Raw genomic sequence first — 22028 nt, 5'->3', positions numbered from 1 at the left:
CCTTGTTTTGTTATTTTAAGGTTAATTTTTAGCGTTATGTTGTAAGGTATTTTTACTCAGTAGTGCTTTGGCGTTTACTTTATACTTTGGAATTAGCTTGTGCATGGAACGCTGCTTTTAATCGTAACCTTTCTTTTTGCCATGTAGAAGTTATTCCTAAATCTAAAACTAGGAGTCCGAGGTTATTATCGTCTTCCGTCGTGTCTCTCCCTCTCCATCCCCCCTCACGTTGCCCTCTCGGATTAACATCAGCAGGCCGACTCTCTGAGTAAACGTGTTCTTTGAGCCAATTCACAGTGGAGTGTGTCCGGGCCTGGCTGAAGTACAGTGTGTGGAAGTGGAGAGAAGTTGCCTCCGCATCTCATCAACACTTCTACAGAGTTGCGTTTGAGGTTAAACCGTTTCTTTCCTCAGGTTTGACTTGCACGCGCGGGCGAACGGAGAGCAGTCGTTTCTCGATACTGTCTGGAAATCTTCGAATTAAATTTTTGGACGATATGAGAAACTAATGCTATTTTTGCTAGCTAGGCTATCGATGCAGCTTGGGTGTATGTGTGATGTTACGGGGAGCTAACAGTTAGCCGGCTAGCTAATCCGTTTACTTCTGTCAGTCCGAGTATCCTGCTCACTCAGCTAGCTAGCGTGCTCGGCTCAGCTAACAACCCTGCAGACTCCATCTTTTCTCAGCAGTTGTAGCTCGCCTCCGGCTGGTTTAAGCCCGCTTTGAGGAAACCTGTGCACTAAGTTCATATTCATTTTCGGATTTTTTTTTTTTTTTTTTACACCGGAGGCCCCTTTGCCGCAAATTAGCCATCAGAGCATCTGTGACCGGCTGCGCTAGCGGCTAGCAAGCAGGACTGTGAGAATCCGCCGCCGCTAAAGTTCCTCGGCTCTTTTTCCGAGATGCCCGCGATGTTGGAGAAGGGCACCACCGAGATATCTGGGAAGAGGAGAGGCAGAAACTCGGTGAATAACCCGACCAAAAGTTTTACTTCAAACGGGAACAGTAACAATTCATGGGAGGAAGGAAGTTCGGGCTCCTCAAGTGATGACGAGCATGGTAAGTGGCGGTGGTAGCCTCGGTCATTCGCGATAACTTCTCACACTTCTGTTGGTTTTAATGTGTGTGCCTCTTCTTCTTTTTGGCTTGTTAAAAGGTGCAGGCGGGATGCGAGTGGGTCCGCAGTACCAGGCAGTTGTGCCGGATTACGACCCCGGTGCGTGGAAATTCAGTTTTCTGAGGTCTAATGATAGAGCAGGTTCCTCGTTGTAATAGCCTCAAACACAGCCCGTTGTTTAAATAGTTTCTGCAGTTAGATCAGCATTAAAAGACACAAGATATTAGTTGTTCCTTAATTCCATTGAATGTGCTCTGATATGGACCTAAATCGTCCTGAATATGTGTGTGTGTGTTACTGCCACTGTGAATTAGTGATTAAAACAAAAAGAAGTTTTGCCTTCAGTACGTGCACTAGCATATTTTGACTTGCCTAATTTGGGCAGCTGAAGTGCGACCTAGAGATGTTCATATTTAGAAGTGGTTATTTACATGGTTAAGATCTCAGCTTAACTTCCAAGTCTTCTACGACGAGGAAGGAGTCCATTAGAAATGATTGTATGTCAGTTACATTAATGTTATTTAGTGACGAGCTGCTCCTATGTTGCATGGCGGTTGAAACCCATTCAAATCACTAAAAAAAGATCCCGTAGCAAAGGACTGCATAGTGTAGCTTACTTGTCTTTCCTCTGAGTGCTGCTGTCCCCTCGATCAAGGCACAACCTGCCTCTCATATCCCAGCACAGTGGCCTTGGAAACAAGCACTACTACTAGCCCTGCAGTCGCCTTAGCATGCAGTGTTGTAGAAAATTATGGATTACTTTGGGTTTGTCAAGTAATCATTGTGCCTCTTTCTTTATCAGAAGTAGCAAAAGCAAGCCAAGAGAGGGAGAATCTGGGAATGTTGGTGTGGATTCCCAACCAAAACTTGGCAGAGGCGAAATGTGAGTTACTGACGAGTATGTATATGTAGAATTTGAGATGGAACTTCTTTTTCAGTCCTGATACTGAAACCTCAGGTCTCATCCCATACTGAAACTAATCCTTAAATTCAACACTTTTCCAATACTGCTATTTGTTGTATTTTGTTTTATATTTGTTTTTTATAGCTTTAAAATGAGCTATTTTTATAATGTGAATGTATAGAGAATATTATAAAGAGCTATTAACCAGCCAACAAAACTGGCACTGGTTTAAAATAAACACTAATGCTAATAAATTGTTACCTGTTTAATGTAGGATGGATGTTTTGGTGGTTATTATGATTGTTTTTGAATCTTGTTTTTCTTTCAGTGGATGAGTATATTGCAATAGCCAAAGAGAAACATGGGTACAATATGGAGCAGGTAAACTTAATATGGCTTTTGTATCTACTATAATGGAGCAATTCTGATTGGGATTAATGGCACCTTTGCTTCAGATTTGATTACCTAATGAATATTTTATACACTCACCAGGCACTTTATTTGAAAGGCCTACTTGCTGGTGCGCAGTTAGAGATTTGTTGATGCACAGTTTGTTAGGCATCTCTCAGACCTCCATAAGTTACCACACAGATAGTCAGTGGCTGCTGTCCCTGACACACTGGTACCAGCAGTCTACGCACTACCATGACACTACCAGGTCAGTGTCTCTGATATGTGTCTTTGTTATAAATGATCTACCACCCAAATAAAGCCAAGTCTAAGAATGTTTGAACAGTATCTAAATGCAAATAAAAATAGAAAGCAGGGATGAGTAAATCCTGTTTGACTTGTATTCCGTTAAAACACAATATTTCATATTTTACCTTATGGTCTTTTAAAAATATATGCTTGCAGCGTATTCCAAAAATGTTGAGACATGAGCATGTTTATCACTGTGTCGCATCACCTTTCCTTTTGATAACACTTATTAATCGTTTGGTGACTGATGACATCAATTAATTCAGCTTTTTAGAAGCGTATTTTTTGCCTTTTGTTAGTTATACAAGCCTGCAGTACAGGGCCTTTGTTGTTGTATTTTGAGCTTAATAATGGAAGACAGTTCTGGATTGCTGCCAGGCCAGTTTAGCACCGGCGCTCACTGATTACACAGTCATGCTGTTGTTACATGTGCAGAAAGAGGCCTGGCGTCATGTTGCAATATGCATGGACATGTCTGAAAAAGACATCATCTAGAAGGCACATATGTTGCTCCAAAATGTGTTCCACCTTAATGGTTATTCCACAGATGTACAGGTTACAGTGAAGATAAGATAAAATAAACATGAGAATCAAATGCAGGTCAAAGTAGATTTATAAATCACTGTTTTCTGTTTTTTTGCATTTTACCTACTGTCCCAATTTTTTTGGAACTGGGTTTGTATCAGGTCAACAGCAGATTGTGGTTACATGGTGATGATTGATGAATAGGGTAGAGAAAGACTGACAAATTGTGAATGACAGCAGATGAGCTGCAGTCTGTAATTGTAGACCTATGTAGCGCACCTGTAAGGTAGTAGGCCCTATAACTTAGCTACTTTATTGTACATGATTTTTAATAAAGTGGATGATGAGTGTATATACTGTTTTCTTCTAACATACTGTAATAATGATTTATTTATATGGAATGTATATCTATACTCATTATGATGCTGTTTCTCTTTGACAGGCATTGGGCATGCTTTTCTGGCACAAACACAACATAGAAAAGTCTTTGGCAGACCTGCCCAACTTCACCCCTTTTCCAGATGAGTGGACAGTGGAGGACAAAGTGCTATTTGAACAGGGTTTCAGCTTTCATGGCAAGACTTTCCACCGCATACAACAGATGGTGAGCCACGAGGGACTGATATAGCATTACACATTTTAGAAAAAAGGAAGTTTCCTGGATGTTCGTACATGGCTGTCCAGCCAGGGGATCTGTTGAAATTCAAATCACTGACATATTGAAAATGACCGCAGAACTGACTTCAAAGGAAAATAATTGCATAAAAATGCTACCATGAATGAAACGTAGTAGAAGACAGTTGGCATCATGCAGATGAAATTACGTTAACTAGTACACACTGTCTTATCATTAGAAAACAAGTAAGCATATCTAGGTGAAGGATAAAGTATCATTTACCATTTATGACTTTGATTTTATTCAGTACAGTGTTGATTCAAATTTTAAACTATATAAAATATATTAACATCAGGAGGTGTTTTAAAATGTTTTATTTACTAAACAATAAAAATGTTTATTAAAGGGCCAGTATATTACATTTTTTATGTACCAAAAGCAGCCATAATTCATCATTTTTCAATATATCTCTATCCCTTAGAATTAAACAAGCTATTTTGTTACTGTGCCTATAAGACTGATATGTGTAAATGACTTGTGTTTTGATTAGCTGCCCTGTCTTGTGCCTTATTACAAAAGCAGCCCAGGCTGAAACACTTCTTATAATGCCAGTTTGAATGGATGGGGCTAAACTGCTAGAGGTTCAGTAGGCAGGTATGTTTAAATGTGCTGATTTTCATGCCATCACAGAAGGAATGAATTCAAAACGGGCTGTTTTAGTACTAGTTTAGACTGTAGTGCACTGTGAGGACTGTAGAGGGAATGGTGTGTTTTGAAACTTTAACAATGATCAAACGCTATTATTTAAATGAGGGAAATGGGTTTTTCCAAGATATGAGCCCTTTAAGTGATGATGAAAATACTATAATTTATCTGTTAATTTATTTATAGTTGTTTAACAAAAGGTAAGTAAGCAACCTTGAGATTTGGTCACTTTTCTAATGGGAGGCATTCTGGATGTTAATTTCATCATAACTTCATTCTAGATATTATACATGTTTTATTTAAAGCTACATAATACACAACAGTTGCCTACAACTCTCCAACATTGTGGACGCATCAGCAGTTTATTTATTATTTGAATCTTGTATGGTACTGTTTTCATATTACAGTGAGTTTATGCATCTGCAATGTACCATAAAAGCTGTGCATTACGTTGGCATGTTGGATCTATTGCCCTTTAATGTATAGATGTTTTTTTTCTCTTTGACCAGCTTCCAGACAAATCTATTGCAAGCCTGGTTAGATTCTATTACTCATGGAAGAAAACACGCAGTAAAACCAGTGTCATGGACCGACACGCACGCAAACAAAAGAGAGACCGTGAGGAGAGGTCAGCTATTCATAACCATTTATATAAACCCATTTATCCAGGCAGGATGTCTCATTGATTGATGGATAGATGTGTTAATATTATGTTTTGATTAATTGTCAATTTTCAGTCTTATGCCTAATTTTGTCTGGTTCTAGCTTTTCTTTAAATACATGTATGGTGTTATACAACCCCAATTCCAATGAAGTTGGGACGTTGTGTTAAATATAAATAAAAACAGAATATGATGATTTGCAAATCCTTTTTAAGCTATATTCAATTGAATACACTACAAAGACAAGATATTTAATGTTCAAACGGATAAACTTTATTGTTTTTTGCAAATATTCACTCATTTTGAATTTGATGCCTGTAACATGTTCCAAATAAGTTGGGACAGGGGCAACAAAAGACTGGGAAAGTTGAGGAATGCTCAAAAAACACCTGTTTGGAACATTCCACAGGTGAACAGGTTAATTGGAAACAGGCGAGTGTCATGATTGGGTATAAAGGGAGAATCTCTGAAAGGCTCAGTCGTTCACAAGCAAGGATGGGGCGAGGTTCACCACTTTGTGAACAACTGCGTGAGCAGCTAGTCCAACAGTTTAAGAACAACGTTTCTCAACATGTAATTGCAAGGAATTTAGGGATTTCATCATCTACAGTCCACAATATCATCAAAAGATTCAGAGAATCTGGAGAAATCTCTGCAAGTAAGCGGCAAGGCAGGAAACCAACACTGAATGACCGTGACCTTCGATCCCTCAGGCAGCACTGCATTAAAAACCGACATCATTCTGTAAGGGATATTACCACATGGGCTCAGGAACACTTCAGAAAACCATTGTCAGTGAACACAGTTCATCACTCCATCTACAAGTGCGAGTTAAAAGTCTGCCATGCAAAGCGAAAGCCATATATCAACAACACCCAGAAACACCACCGGCTTCTCTGGGCCCGAGCTCATGTGAGATGGACTGACGCACAGTGGAAAAGTGTCCTGTGGTCTGACGAGTCCACATTTCAAATTGTTTTTGGAAATCATTGACATTGTGTCCTCCGGGCCAAAGAGGAAAAGGACTGTCTGGATTGTTTTCAGCGCAAAGTTCAAAAGCCAGCATCTCTGATGGTATGGGGGAGTGTTAGTGCCTATGGCATGGGTAACTTGCACATCTGTGAAGGCAGCATTAATGCTGAAAGGTACTTACAGGTTTTGGAGCAACATATGCTGCCATCCAAGCAACGTCTTTTTCAGGGATGTCCTGATTATTTCAGCAAGACAATGCCAAGCCACATTCTGCATGTGATACAACAGCGTGGCTTCATTGTAAAAGAGTGCGGGAGCTAGACTGGCCTGCCTGAAGTCCAGACCTGTCTCCCATTGAAAATGTGTGGCGCATTATGAAGCGCAAAATACAACAACAGAGACCCCGGACTGTTGAGTAACTGAAGTTGCACATCAATCAAGAATGGGAAAGAATTCCACCTACAAAGCTTCAACAAACGCTTATTGAGTGTTGTTAAAAGGAAAGGTGATGTAACACAGAGGTAAACATGCCCCTGTCCCAACTTCTTTGGAACGTGTTGCAGACATCAAATTCAAAATGAGTGAATATTTGCAAAAAACAATAAAGTTTATCTTTTGAACATTAAATATCTTGTCTTTGTAGTGTATTCAATTGAATATTGGTTGAGAAGGATTTGCAGATCATCGTATTCTGTATTTATTTATTTTTTATACAACGTCCCAACTTCATTGGAATTGGGGTTGTACATGGTTCATAGAATCGTTCACAGAATCGTTCACAATTTAAATAAAAAATATTTTTTTTGGTTGTAGTGACGATGAGGCTGATGAGACGAACTGCACCTCCCCAGGTGATGCGGAATTGGAGGTGAACAAGGAGGAGAAAAAAGAGGTAAATTTGAGTTTACTTCTTTCTTTACTTCTTATCCCTTTAAGCCCTGAGGGCTCACACTAGTTTTTCACTCTCATAACTACATAACGTACATAAAGTATGCTGTTTGTCTGTAGGAGTCATAAACACTTAGTGTGCCATATGATTTGATCATCTGGTTAATTGAAAGAAAGATAATAAACTGGAACCATTTATCATTTATTTCTTGTTCTACTTCTTTTTTTCTGGCAATTGAGTTTCTTCTACCTCTGATCCTGCCTATGAGTCTTTAGTGTGATGTGTGTTGTGTATTTATTGCTAAAGTGAGCATCAGTCAGTGTCTCCTGATATAAAACCTGATTGCTGTTCAAAATCTGTAGTTGTTGCTAAGCTATCGGTACCAATTTTAATGAATCCATGGCTCAGATACCTTGCCTGTTGGACATGAAAATTGACATCATTTCTTTTATATTACAAACAATTGAAATGCAGCAATACAAATCACAGGGCCAGCTCCTTAACTTCCAGCCCACGACTGCCCCCAAACCACATCTTTTAAATTTACCTTTTTATAAAAAAATGTTTTTAAAGATTATTGTAATTTGTGTGTTTCATTTCATATTTAATTTTATTTTTTCTTTTATTGTTCTATTGTGCGTTTCTGCTTTGAGTTCTATTCTAGGGGCAGTCGTGGGCTGGAGGTTAGGGATCTGGCCCTGTGACCGGAAGGTTGCCGGTTTGATCCCCAGGGCTGACAGTCCATGGCTGAGGTGTCCTTGAGCAAGACACCTAACCCCCAACTGCTCCCCGGGCGCCATGGATAGGGCTGCCCACTGCTCCGGGCAAGTGTGTGCTCACTGCCCCTAGTGTGTGTGTTCACTAGTGTGTATGTGGCGTTTCACTTCACGGATGGGTTAAATGCGGAGGTGGAATTTCCCCGTTTGTGGGATCAAAAAAAGTATCACTTAACTTTACTTTTGAGCTGCTTCATGTATGTAAAGTGCTCTATACATAAGGTTTTGTTGTCGTTGCTGTTGTTGTTGTTGTTGGTGTTGTTATTATTATTGTTATTATTATTGTTATTATTATAGTCATATAAGCATAACTGGTTCCCAAATTATGGAGATTTCACAATTGCTTTTATCCGTCAAAGAAAACTGGCTGTAGAAAGATGCATAGAAAGGGTGATGTATTGCGGTGGCACAGAAAGCCTTCATGTAGTGTTGACTTTTTTCCATAAGCCAATTTTCAAGACCTTTTTTCCAGTGATGGGCAGTATCACAGTGGGGTGTCTTTTAAGCCAGGATGTGTACAAACTAGCAGCTTATTGGTATTGACATTATTCAAACCCCTTTTTAGCCAACAGGTCTTGCAGAAAAGCCAGCGCATGTGAAGAAGGAGGCACAGGGTCTGATTGGACGGAACCTCCACCGGGCAAAAAGGAAGCCACCCAAAGGCATGCACCTAAACCAGAGCGACGTGACTGCAATCTCGAGTAGCGGCTCTGCTGCGACCAGCATACTGAGGCAGCTGGACATGGAGCTTGTCGCTACTAAACGACAGGTTAGAACTGTCTCATTAGTTTTGGTTAAAGATTAGCTACATGGGTCTGACCTGCTAATGATGATGGGTTTTGATAATAAGTATTTTAGATGGATAGTTATTATGTAAAAATGAGTGTGCCAAGTGTTGAAATATGAAACTTGCAGATCCAGAGCATTAAACAAAGCAACAGCGCACTGAGAGAGATGCTGGATACAGGAGTGGAGGAGTTCCGGCCTCCTGAGGTAATCACGCTGTCCTGTCTTTGGATTTCTCTTATTGAAGATTTTCTAAGTGATTTTAAAGATTGTGTTTCTTTGCTCTTTGAACTCGAAAAGTAATAGTTGTACACAAGATGCTGGAGCATAGAGAAGTGGCACAATGTGGCACAAATATTACAGTACTTAGACATTTTTGATATACATATCACAATAGCAAGTAGAGCTTCATTAAAAAAAAAATCGAGTAGTTTTTTTTTTATTCACTATTGCGCTTACTATGCTGCACTAAACAGGGCTAATTATGCTGTCTTTGTAAGTAAATATGCAGCTAATTGTTTTTTTCTTTATCACAATGACAAAATATTTTGGTATTGCCCACTTCATACAATAATTCAGCATCATTAATTGTTCAGGCTTTTTGCTAGCACTTTTGTGTACTGAGCAGATGTTCCGTCTAATATGAACATGCTGTTTTTCTAGGTCAGTCAGAAGTTTAACACCCGTTGGACTACAGAGGAGCAACTTCTTGCGGTACAAGGTAATTTTTAAACCAGCATTGACTTGAACCAGTCGGTTCTTATTTAAAATGGCTTAAGCTGTGCCTACACTTCACAATTTTTAGCCCGGGTTTTAACCCTGATTTTTCCTTACTGAGCAATTTTCACAATCTGAATCCATGTTGGGAGCTCAGTCAGAAGCGATTGACAGCGCAAATGATCTGGTAGTATGAAAGAAGAAAGTCAGTCCTTAGCTTTCTGATCAAGCTCTGAAGTGATCGATGACCCTCTGATTTTTACAACTCAAACCTTTTATGAGACCTGTAATGTGAGATGGTCAGTGATGTATCAGAGCGAGTAATTATGGCAACAACCAGTCAGAGAGCTAGCAGAGAAGCAAAGGTGAAGAGAGAGAAGACAGTGTGACTGTAGAGAAAGAAGAGCTGTTTTTTGAGTTCAGGCTAAAAATCACTGTCTTTACAGTTCAAGTCAGCAACCAGTTTATAGTAATTTTTTTTCTCCAGCTCTGACTGACTGTGATATCTGCATTTCATCCTGATATTCATCCCCAGTTTGCTTTTTTTTCTACAGTTCTTACATAAAAGCCTGTCGTCCAGTTTAATTTTATTTGTGTCATGTAATAACAGTGAGATCTGTGGTTTTGAGTGCAACAGTTGCAGCTGTTTTTTACAGACATGATCTGTTAGGATTTTGAAAGTCAAGTACTTCTAGCTTTAACACAAATTAAACTCAACAGCTCTATAGGAGATTATTTACATACTTTGAGAGAAAAAATATATTGATGAGAGTTCCGCTGTAGTTATTCTGTAATTCTGTAGGGGCAGCATAGTCAAATATGCATTATGTCAACTATTTTCATCAAGCGCCACTTATAATACTGTTTATAGCAATTTTAGCATTCTTTGGCTTAAATATTTTTCTTTTTCTCATCCCTTTCTCAGCTATAAGGAAATATGGACGAGATTTCCAGGCTATTTCTGATGTCATTGGCAACAAGTCAGTGGTCCAAGTGAAAAACTTTTTTGTGAACTACCGGAGACGCTTTAACCTGGACGAGGTACTGCAAGAGTGGGAGGCTGAACATGGCGTGGAAGGTTCAAAAAGTTCTGAGGAAGAGAAGATGGAGGTGTCGTCTGAGGAGGGCACCACCACTCCAGTACCACCAGAGGACCAGAAGGAGGTCTGAAGGTCTTATATCAATGCTCCAGATTATATGTTGCTAAAAATGTGTAGGATTACACGCTGACAGTCAAAACAATTTTCATCCGTTCATGAGTTCCAGCTGTTTTTGATGTGTTTGAAGGGAACTATCCCTTCCTTATTTAAAGGAAGAAAACCACAAAATAATGACTGCATATTGTAAGACAATACTATAATGGGCAAGACAATGACCTACCACTTGCCAAGTGAGGGAGTGGTATGAGGGGGAGGAAGCTGAGGTGATGACACAACTAGCAAAATCACCAGATTTAAATTCTATTGAGAACTTTTGGGAAATGTGTATAGAAAAAAAATTCCAAGAATTACAGGTAGTCTGTGGACAGCTGTGAAGAACTCAGGACAGGCAGTTCATTTTAATCTTTGAACACTGAAACACAGATAAAAAGTCTTATCTATTATCTGTGTGTATGTGTATAATATATATATATATATATATATATATATATATATATATATATATATATATATATATTTGTGTGTGTGTGTATACAGTACTGTGCAAAGGTCACCACGCCTTCATTTATATAATTCTCAGTCATTAAGCCATTAAATACACATTATTCATTTGTCATTAGATATTTCTGAGGAGGTTATCTAGTCCACTCGCATAAGGAAGGGAATATGAAAAGGAAAACTGAAAAATGATAAAAAGCAAAAAAAATAGAATTATAATTATAATTGAAGTTTCTGTCCATCTTTCTACTGTGAGAAGACACCTCAGTGCTATGGGGTCAGAAAGGATGTGTTGCTATTAATGAGAGAGCCATTACCAAGGAAAGAAAATAGATTAAAAATTAAGAAAACATGCAAACTCAAAGAAAGAAGCTGGTAGTGTTGTCAGAACGGTGGACTGGCCAAAACTGCATGTCACTGAATGTGTTTGGGATTGCTGGAGCATATTAAATACTGAAAAATGTATATTTCATTGTTAAAGCTTCTGCATAGTTTTCTGTGTTTATACTTAATGCTTATTTGTTTAGATTGGAAATCTAAATGGAGTGGTTGCAGACTTGCACACTACTTTACTTTGTGTAGTTCTTTTTGACTACCAAAAAATTTTTCATTACGTGATGTTGGGGGAAATGGAAGTAATTTAAATAACAGTTTGTTCTTTTGTTCAGGAACCTACACCTACAGAAACACAAACCCCCTCAGCCTCTTGAGTGCCCACACCAGACCAAATGACCTGAATGCAGTCCAGTTGATTTTACTGCTGTGCTGAAGAGACCCCAGGGCTTCCATGGCTCCCAGCATAGCTGCTTCATAGCAACCATTCCCACTCTTCTGTCCTCGTCCCCGCTCCCTTCACCTGGCTGAGCCCCAGGACTTTGGCACGTCCTGCCAAACGGAAGTGTAAACCTCCCCAGGTCTGACCAAGGAATAAGGATCATCTTTGCATGGTCTGTGCCAACACAGATAGGCAGTGATGCTCCAAGCATCAAGTTCACTTAACCTTCAGAAATATTGAGGATGATGGATGGATTATATGATCTCGTCAAAAAAGTAAAAAAAAAAAAAAAAAAAACGCTTGACCGTCCTAGCTTCACTAAACTGAACGGCCTGTATGCGAAGGAGCTTAATGAAATTGCTTGATTTTTCTCACCTGTTTTAACTCCCCACAAGTGGACTTTCTCTGACCAGTTCCTCTCATACTGTTTTCCCCTTACTATTACTTTAGTGTACCAAAAACAAGTTTTTTTTTCATCAATTTATAAAGCAATCAGATTTAGTATGTCTTGTAATTTTAAGTGACTTCTGTCAAACAATTCTATCATGAGTTAAGCTATTAATCTATTTATTTGCTTAAAAAGTGGTTTCAGGAGAATGATCGTCTTTCCAGTAATAAAAGGGTTTGTATTGAAGAGTTTGGAATTTTGACAGCTGAATCTGTTTTCCAGCTTACTTGAAAATTGGATGAATAATCTTGGTTATTACTGAATGCTGGATGTTTTTTGGTGGAACATTCAGCATTGCCACATTACTCTGCAAACAGCCTTAATTTTAAGATATTATTGTCTGTGAACTGGCAGAGCTGTGGAAATGGAATCAGCCCTCTGGTTTCGCAAAGTGAAGCATGTTTCAAATGCAATCAAGTGATTTTCCTCTAGCGAACCAAATAACCGCAGAGCCGTGAAGAGGAAGAATTTACTGCCTTCTTCCTTCCCTACACTTTTTCAGTCTGTCTTGCTCTGCTCAGTTCCTCAGCGACATTGTACTGTAATTCAGACATCATTGCGGAGCTCATGACAGCTGGGGCTTGTCAACATTACCCTACAAATGCAAGCTTCTCTTAGGTTCCAGCCCGTTGTGTGTGATGGATTTCAGAACAAAAGTTGAATCATATAAAAGAGAAAACAGATGTAGGTGTCAGAACTGTTCCTTTTATCCTTGCAAGATTTTAAACAGATTTTTATTGTGCCCATTTATAAATATAGTGGTCTGGATCTCCCTTAAGAAGGATTTAAATGGATGGGTTAAGTGATGCCTTAAAGCAATACCTGAGTGTTTTATAATGTAATCCAGTGAAACCATAGTAGTATCAGTTTAGACTAATCTCTTAGGACACTTACATACCTACTTTGTTCAGTAAGGGCAGTTGGAACTTTCTCTTTGGTTTGGTCCGTTGTGACGGGTATGAACATCCACTTTGCCCAAATGATAGCAAAGCATTTGATTTTGTCACATGGACTGTGGAAAGTATAGGTTGAATAGGTTGGGCCAGATATCAGCAACGTGGTTGAATACAAACTGACAGATAATTAAGCCAATCGATTATATAAAGGCTTTATTTTTATTACTCTGATTGCTATACATGTAGACATCAAGCATTTAAATTTTCATAAAATATCAAGAATATAACCAAGGGATAGATCTGGATCTTGTACTGTGCCAAGCTATTGAAGGTCAAGTAGTTTAATGGATGCAAGTGTGAAAGTAGCAGAGCTTGTAAGCCAAATATCTGTTTAATCCAGCAATCCCACATGTATTATTTGATTCTTTGTAAAGTGAAACCAACTGAACTTAAAGAAAAGATGAAACAAACTCTTGTGCAGCAAACAAACTAGGTATGAAAACAGCTTTAGAGAAAGGTTGACTCACAGCGCACCTAAAATGGAAGCCTGTCCAACTGTCCAGTGACATCTACTGTCTGTTTTGAGTCAACAGATTGTTTGTTTTTAATAAGTATAAAGATATATTGAAATTATTGACAGCTATATGCTGTGATTAGGTTAAAAAAACACTGAAGTATTCCTTAAAGATGAATGCTTAATGAACCATTGAAGAAGTTTTCCTCTGTAAATGGTAAGAGTTATATATGATTATAGCAAAAGAAATGTATATTATGTCTGTGAAGAGAGATTTCTTTACTGGGGCTGATAGGATTGTCTTTTTTTTTTTTTTTTTTTGGAGGGTGAGTGTTTTTCCCTTGGGTTTTTGATCGATGTACTAAGTTCTGTCTTGCATGCAAGGGCAATAATTTGGCAGTCCAGGCCCAAATTTGAAGGTGTAGACTCCAATAAAAAGAGAGATAAGAGGGCAACATTGAATGACAGTTGTTTGTCTTAAAGGCACTGCAGATATAATACTCAAGCTACTGCTATTGGGACAAAAGCGGTAAAGTAGGTCCTGAGATCGCTCATTTTCTCCTTTCACCATTCTTTTATTTTCGTACTGTACCAGTACCTCCTCCAAAGGGTAGACCATTTTGGAACTTGTTTCTAAATGAATGCACATGCATGATTGTGTGTGTGCATGTGTATGCGCGTGTGTGTGTGTGTGTATGCGTGTGTGCGTTCTATTGCCATTACATATTTGCACATATATAATCAGTTTGTCACATTAGCCACCTAATAAACCAATGAAATGTATTCGGTCTATGAGGCTCTTTTTAACTGTACCGCAGTATTCAGCACTTAAACTATTATCATGTACACTCCACCACTGCCTTTTAGTCTAAGAAGATTGTTTGTTCTTTTTACTTTGTTAAAGATTCACAGAGCTGCTTTGGTTTTGCTTTGCTGTCACATTGTGATCCTTTGCTTTATTTGATGTTTGTGCAGCTTTTTATGGCGTTATTGGTTCGAGCACCTCCACAGTTTTTGGTAAAGGTCACAGTGCTGTTTTTTTTTTTTTTTTTTTTTTTTTTTTCCCCTTCTTCCCCCCCCATATTCAGTGTGCTAGCCAGAATACCAATAGTTTACCACCTCATCAAAACAAAAAACTAGGGGCTGCGAAATACTTGATGCCAGTAGGAATGTCAACATGATTCCAGAAATGAAGGACTGTTGTGCCAATTTATTCAAGGACATAAATCCAAGCTGTATAACCACCACCATGTTCGTGCTATTAAGAAATGACGTTCAGAGCACATGAATATCTTTTTCATGTGTTATTTTTTTAAACTGTTATTATAATGAACTGTGTCACAAGGTTAGGTAATTAGAATGATATAAAACTTTAACAGCAGATGCCTAGTTCCATATGTTATAATGAGATAGAAAAACAAACTGTATATCCTTGTAAGTTAGGCAGATCTGCTTAGTATTTTTCACTTTTTTGACCATGTCTGTGGTGCTTAGGAAGCTCCGTGATGTTTCACAGTAGGTGTAATAATGAAGCTCTGGCCCCTCCAGTTTCATTGTAGCAGTTGGACGGTGCTATCTGTCTTAAGGCCTTATAGATTTACTCTACAAGCAGGTGATCCAGGTTAAGCGCTGCATTATACTTGAAGACCTTAAAAACGTTAAGATGTATAAGCATCCAGTTACACTCATCAGAAGTTAAACGCAAACATCACTTCCTATTCCTGAAGTGGGTCTCTGACTGGGCCGGTGGGCACTGGGCTGCAGTGTTTAAGAGAACCCCACTGACTTGGCTAAACGTCCGCATAAGTCCGTCGCTCGGTTGTAAATAAAGTCGTTCGGAGTGGTCTGATGTTAAATTGCTCATCTAGAGAAACTGTGACCTCCCAACAGTGGCGCTAATGGAAACCAGGAATTGTCACGATGTCCGTTAAGCATTTCATTGGATATTCACAATGGCCAGTGACGTGCCATGACGTTTTCCGAACGTGTGATTTTTGGGTGTATTAAAATATGTTCTAGGCCAAAACCTAAAAACTTACAAAACAAAGTCAGACATCAAGCAAAGCATTCGCAACCATTTCATGCTCTGTCTTTTTGGGAGGCAGCTTTAGCCTTAACGTCTTCAGATGTCTGGTTCCTTTCACCGCAGTCAAACCTGTCTGTATGGCCTTGTTTTCATTTTTACCGATTTAATTATTTAGAATAATTTGCGAAATTCTCCTTTATGTGTTTATTTATTTAATAATGTGTTTAACAATAAGTGAGAATGGGGTTGCACTTTTATTTATTTATAAAAGTTTTTAAATGATATTTATTTATTTTAATCGCAAATGGCTTTCAAACCAGTCTCATCAGAAAAGTCCAGCCAGTGGCTTAAAATAAGGAGCTGTGAGCAGTGCCGAAATGAAAGTAGCCTTAAACTTGGTTACGTGATCGAATATGCAAATATAAGTTTCGTGATCCTGAGTCAGATCAGTAAAATGTTTCTCCATATATGCAAAAGTTTTACTAAGTATTATTATTACTTGTAAAACTTGCTGTGCCGCACACAGGTTTATTGGGAAAGTGGGTCCGTGGAGTCCAGTTAACTGTCTGAAACTGAAACGCCTGTCGATAAACGGCTTTGTACAGAAATGAAGGTGTCGCTCGGCTGTACGCGCGTCTATGTGGCGTTCAGGGCTGGATGTACAACATTTGGTGGAGCTGTAGAGGGTGAAGCCTCGCTGAGTAACTAAGTCCACGTCCTCATCAGGCCTGTTCAGTTTTTCTCTAACGTCTGTTAGAAACTGGTCTGACAGGTGCTGAGATTCTCCATCATCACCTATCAGTTTATCAAGGCACGCCTGTTGTTATAATCTCTACATTTCACATACATTCTAACGGAATTTAGCGGATTACCAAAAACTGACGAGATTGAAACAATTTACACTTTCCAACTAAAATTAAGTTACTAAACAGAAATAGCGTGTTCCCTGGACTGAAAAGGTGTTCCTTTAACTCTCCTGATTCAGAAATCTGCGGTTTTATAGCCAGATCTGTCGTCGTCTTTGATTGTGTTATGGGCGTTTAGTGTCCGCTAACCCAGGTTACAGACGTAGAGGATCTGGGAAACATTCATCAGTAGGGCTGGGGGTCGATCCCAGAAAGAGTCGATACTCCGATTCCAGGAATTTAGGAATCGGGAGTCGAATCCAAAGCTTCAGACTCGGCTCTTCACAGAGACCGTAACACACCGCTCGCACAGTGAGATATTCCACCGTCAGTTTATCCACAGCCTAAAAACAAAGCAAAACAACGTAAAATGTACAATATCTAACAAAATACTGTCTGTATCAAACAACGTTCTCCTTGCTCGTCTATTTATTTTTGAACAGAGAATCGAAAAAAATATTGTGTGGAATTAATTCCTGGGATCGACTCCATCGATTCCCACCACTTGGAACTGGATTCGGAGTCGACTCCAAAACTACTGGAATCGAACCACTCTGTTCATTAGAAAAAGATTTTAATTTAATTAATATTGTAATTAAAGACTCGTGCGAAATTCACGTGCTCATTAATATTTTCATGTCGCACTTGTTCACTATAATAGTTTGAGTTGTGCATCATTCTTAGCGTTTACATCGCTCTTGCTTTTTTTTTTCTCAGTGTAACATAAAACAGAAGTACAGCCCCATCACGCTGAAGCAGTGACTATGTGGGTGGCACAGTGCAGGTTAGCTGGCTGCTGCACGCCAAGGTAAGACCTACGTCAGTTTTCAACAGTAAACATAACGTGTAAATATTGTCCAGAAATATTATCATGAAAAGCTGTTTTCTTTATGTTCCCTGATTACAAAACACCACAGACCAGCATGAAGTCCATGCAGATTAAATCTGGTCCATGCAGGTTTGGTGCCAGTTTATCTGGTCACCCGGTGTGGTCATGCTTGTTGACCAGCATACAAGCATCCAAATTATAACGTACGCTGACTTTTCTTGAGGCCTGACTAATAACTTCCATATTTGCTGATTAGCACATCAGCACACTAAACAACGTCATGCTGGATTTGCTCATGACCAGCTATGCTGTTTGTTCTAGTAGGGTTGTGTGACGGGGTGGACGTTTTATGCCTGCCAGACCTTGTCAAAGATGGGGAAAACAACAAATTATTAATGTTGAATAATAAAAAAAAATCGAAATTAACCAGCTTTTTGACTTAGCTCCCCTAAAAACCTTAAATGATGTCACTGACACTTCATTATGCGGCTTTATGTGACATTATTTTTATGTAAAAATAAGTTAGTGTGACAGGATGGAAACTTGGACAGGTAAATAATTATATTTTGGTTTTAATATTATGTTACTATATTTTCTGTTCGTGTAAATAGACTCTAAGGCACTCTTTTTCAGGGAGTGACTCATGATTGTGGGCCTTTTTTTTAACACGGTGCGCTTACCACGTGTTGGAGGCGCGCAGCTACCGCCACCTAGCGGCCACGGACTATCCATTTACTACGTTTTTTTTTCATGACGGGGATTTCCTGAGGAAGTCGGAGCAAGGGGGCTTTCCAGTTACTAGAATTGACATCAACAAGCACACGGTACACTGGTGTTTCTCTTTTACCTTTTTCTTTCCACAGACGATCTGCGCAAAATTTTCAACGACATCGGACGCTCAACAATGAAATGGTTTGATGGCTCGGCCGCTGCTGCCCGAGTGAAAGCCAGCAAGGAGGAGGAGGAGGACTGCTTTCTCCGCGAAAATTAGACGCCCGTGTGCTCTGGACTGTCTTTCATGAGTGGCCGTGGCTCTATCTGCTATTACATTGTTCAGAGAAACATTGGACGACGTGTCTAACTGATTCATGTGAGTACAACAAATCCCATGTTTGGAGGTTTGAGCAGCGCTGTTTTCATACATGTAGCCTTGTGTGTCAGTTGGAGGTAGGGTTAGCAGCAACCTGTGTCAAGACCAGCCAGGTCTGTGAGCTTCTTCACAAAAGCTGTGTAGCTAGCACCCAGAGTTCCCACTTTAGGTAATCTAGCCGAGCTAAATACTGTTTGAACAGCTCAGGCTACGTCGCTCAGCTAGTGGGTTTAAAAAAAGAGCTCAAAAATGGCTAGCCCTAAACCTAAACCTGCTATCTCAACTCTGTGTGTGCTATCTTGGTGGCTCTGGTAATGTCTTGCCTCAGCAATTCCCATCTTTGACTAGCTGTCTGTCCTGGCTTATGGATGAGACGTTTACCCACCAGGAAAATACAACTTACTAATAGCAGCTGCTACTGAAAACACTACTGACTGGATACTTTTACAGTTTTACACTTTTTACACTGCTCCTCACTTGACCACAGTTACAAGTGATTAGGTACAGTTATAATCACATCACATCTCCTCTGCCTTTACCAACTGCAATGTGTTTTTCTTTTTCTTAGAGCTGTAGCCTGCCTAACCTAGGAAATTCTGTTTTAGGCCTGTAGGCTACAGATGGAAAAAACCATGATGACACACTACAGTGTTAAGTTTAAGTCTTTGTTGAGTTCAGAGATCCTGCCGAGGCATCAGCACTAGTTTGCAAGGGTGATATGGGGTCGTTTCGAAAGATAGCAGGGTACTGTTTTGCAGATTCACTTCAGAACCCAGACTATTTGAATCCAACATCTGTTTCGCTCTCAGAATAACATGGTAAGGTCCCTTGATATGCTACAGTGCACATACAATACAGTACACCACTGAGCACCAGCAAAGGGGGAGCAGACATACCTTCATTCTTTTCACCACAGTGTTAGGTGCTGCATTTTGCTGTCACCTCATCATATTTACAGTCACATCATCATTTGTCAACATTTGAGCTGCTCTTTTTCTTCCCGTTAACCATCTGTGTCAGTCACACTCTATCTCTTCCTCTGTCGAAAGGTCAGATGAGAATAGGCCGATATTCCCCTTAGACTTTTGTTTCATTTTTGCTATGAATTTCTCAGGCAGCACAACTGCGTTCAAAGAAACCTTCTTACCTGGACGCCATTCAGCCCTGAACTTACACTCTTGGTGTATTGAGTTACACTCTTCGCCTGCCAGCTCTTTCTGGTATTGAGTTCTGTAGGAGTCGGATGCAGAGCTTTTTGTGTGAGGGAACGCAGATTGTTTTTTGCTTCATCCAAAGGTTTGCTCTTGCTCTCTTTCTTGTTTTGAGGCAAGTTTTACTGATTCTGTGTTGTTTTTTTTCCCCCTTTTTATCTTTTATATATGTACTGGTCAGTTAAAGGATTTTGAAACTTCCCACTGGCTTTTATTATTAGCATGTTTTTAAGTTGGTGGTTTGTCTGTCCCTATAGTAAGTAAAGGGAAACAAGTCAAAATTATTGTCTCTGGTAATCGACCAGTTTATACAACTGCGTCTAGTAGAGGTTAGGCTGAAAACTCCTGGAGTAAAACTTTAAATGTACGTTTAGTAAAGTTTTCTAGTACAAGCCCAAAGGAAAATATATTCTAAAGGTATTGGGAACTTTAACCTTTGTTGACTGATGTAATTTCAAGGTAAGACTGTAAGTTAAGAGTTTATGTTGTATGTAGACAGAAATATAAACAGAATAGCAGTATTTCTTTAGTGTAAGTTCTACATTGTGCGTATTAGTGATGAACACTTTAGCAGTTTGCGTAGCAGAATTATAAGTATGCTGAACTAAGTGAACTGCCCGTTTTTAAGCACAAACTGCTTACTGAATGCTTCTTCTAGTGTGTGTGTGTGTGTGTGTGTGTGTTGTCACCAGTGATGGTGAGGGATGAGGCAGCAAATGGAAAAGCCCCTTAAATATTCCTGGAAGCTCCTAGAGAACTACACATATTGGTCAGCCACCAGTGAACCACTCTCCCTGGGATGGGTTGTATTGTTGTTTTGCCTTTGTTTTAAAGGAACAGTGTTTCATGTGGTGAAGCGGTCTTGCTTGAGTGCCCTCGTTAGGGGCAGTACACACTAAATCAGTACTTGGGCCCCAGTAAAAAGTGCACTGCGAGAATGACTGTAGAAAGAAAGATGCAAATTTCTCAAGACAAGCCAAAGCGAAATCAAAAGCAAGCCTGGTGAAACGTTGTCAGAAACCTGGACACTGAAATGCAGATATACTGATATAACACATTTCCATCCTTTGTGAAGCTGTCTGTGATTACATTAGCTTAGCTGCTTGATTGACTTTACATAGCCCACATTTGTCTGCAGGTCCCTGTGGTCACCCAAATGGTGATTAGGCATCTTTTTATGAGATGTCATGCACTGTTGTAGGCTTGTGTTAAACCACGGTTATGTGTTTGAGTGTGTGTATAATAGTGGAATATCACGTGTATCATCTGCCCATTACAGTTCTTTAGTTCATTCAGCTCTCATTTGGGGGAAAAAAGTAATTAAATCAAAGAAGGTCTGACACTGACATTACAAAGACATGCTAGCCTAGTTTTAGTTGACACTTTAGGAAGTTACTGTCAAGAAGATCCCCTCATCTTTAATAGCTTTAGCTTACATGACTGTCTGTATAATACTTTCAGGTTTAGCTAGAAGTTCTCTTTATGACTTGAGAACTTCCCGAGATATCAGCAGCGTTGGAGTGCTGCATCTTGCGTCATTTAAAGAAGCATGTATGGTTTTACATTTAAACAGTCATTATCGGATTGCTGTACAGATGCTGTAAAACATGCAGTGGTCATTTGTTGATGTCACTCTAAAAGAAACACTTCTGAACTCACGAGTATTCATAAAAATGCTGAACAGGCTTCTGTCACACTTTAATTTTGATGGTTGCCTATAGTTTATCTACAAAATGTTCAAATTGGTGACAAAGTACTAAGTGGAAGTTAAGTAGGAACAGCTTTAGAGTTAGGGTTGTGATTAGGCCCAGGGTTAGGTTTTAGGGTGAGGTCAAGATTAGGTTTACACAGAAGTTGGGGAAAAGTTAAGATACATTTCACTGTTACGTAGTAGAATGTCAGCTTTAAATTGCCAAGGCCTATATGTGGGCTCATAACATCATATGTAGTATACAAATGTACATACTGTTTTAATACAGTATTATTACTAATTAAAAGGTCTAAGATCAGTAACTGAATAATAAGCCAGCAGTTTAGAGTATGTGTTTGGTGAAAATTCAAATTTACACATGCTGTAAAATGAATAAAATAGACGTTTTAGCACAGTATTCCATTGTCGCCTAAACGTTCATCTCGTCTGGAGTATGATAGGTAAATCATTGAACCTAGATTTAAAACACTAAAAATCTGCTAAGTGTCAGTATTCGCTTAAGCAAACATCTGCTGATACCCATGTACTTTTGACGATGAGAAACTCAAAAAATATTGGCCTACAGAGTTTGCCCCCAACTCATCATGATCTGGTGC

General features: G+C 39.2%; 2 protein-coding genes across 4 annotated transcripts in view; both read left to right on the top strand.

Moving 5' to 3' along the window:
• The first annotated feature begins 233 nt into the window (after positions 1–233).
• On the top strand, positions 234–14443 carry rcor1 (REST corepressor 1). 3 transcript variants are annotated; one of them, XM_037542285.1, is made up of 12 exons: positions 234–1060; positions 1158–1217; positions 1921–2001; positions 2351–2403; positions 3689–3850; positions 5077–5195; positions 7015–7093; positions 8432–8635; positions 8782–8859; positions 9316–9373; positions 10295–10541; positions 11696–14443. In XM_037542285.1, the coding sequence occupies exons 1-11, from the start codon at positions 904–906 to the stop codon at positions 10537–10539; spliced, it is 1296 nt and encodes a 431-aa protein (XP_037398182.1). In that variant the 5' UTR covers positions 234–903; the 3' UTR covers positions 10540–10541; positions 11696–14443. The 3 variants fall into 3 exon arrangements, with proteins under 3 accessions (XP_037398182.1, XP_017558798.1, XP_017558796.1); XM_017703309.2 differs by having other exon boundaries at positions 235–1060; positions 1164–1217; positions 10295–10533; XM_017703307.2 differs by having other exon boundaries at positions 237–1060; positions 10295–10533.
• Positions 14444–18174: 3731 nt separating this feature from the next.
• Positions 18175–22028, top strand: part of traf3 (TNF receptor-associated factor 3) — a 16510-nt gene continuing 12656 nt past the window's right edge. The window contains exon 1 of the mRNA XM_017703310.2: positions 18175–18510. The gene's annotated coding sequence lies outside the window, so the exon portion shown is untranslated. The remainder of the gene's footprint in view (positions 18511–22028) is intronic.

The sequence above is a fragment of the Pygocentrus nattereri genome, chromosome 10 (assembly GCF_015220715.1).
Source record: "Pygocentrus nattereri isolate fPygNat1 chromosome 10, fPygNat1.pri, whole genome shotgun sequence".
Classification (NCBI taxonomy): domain Eukaryota; kingdom Metazoa; phylum Chordata; class Actinopteri; order Characiformes; family Serrasalmidae; genus Pygocentrus; species Pygocentrus nattereri.
Note: the sequence above shows the minus strand (reverse complement) of the source record. Positions and strands in the feature narration are given on the sequence as shown.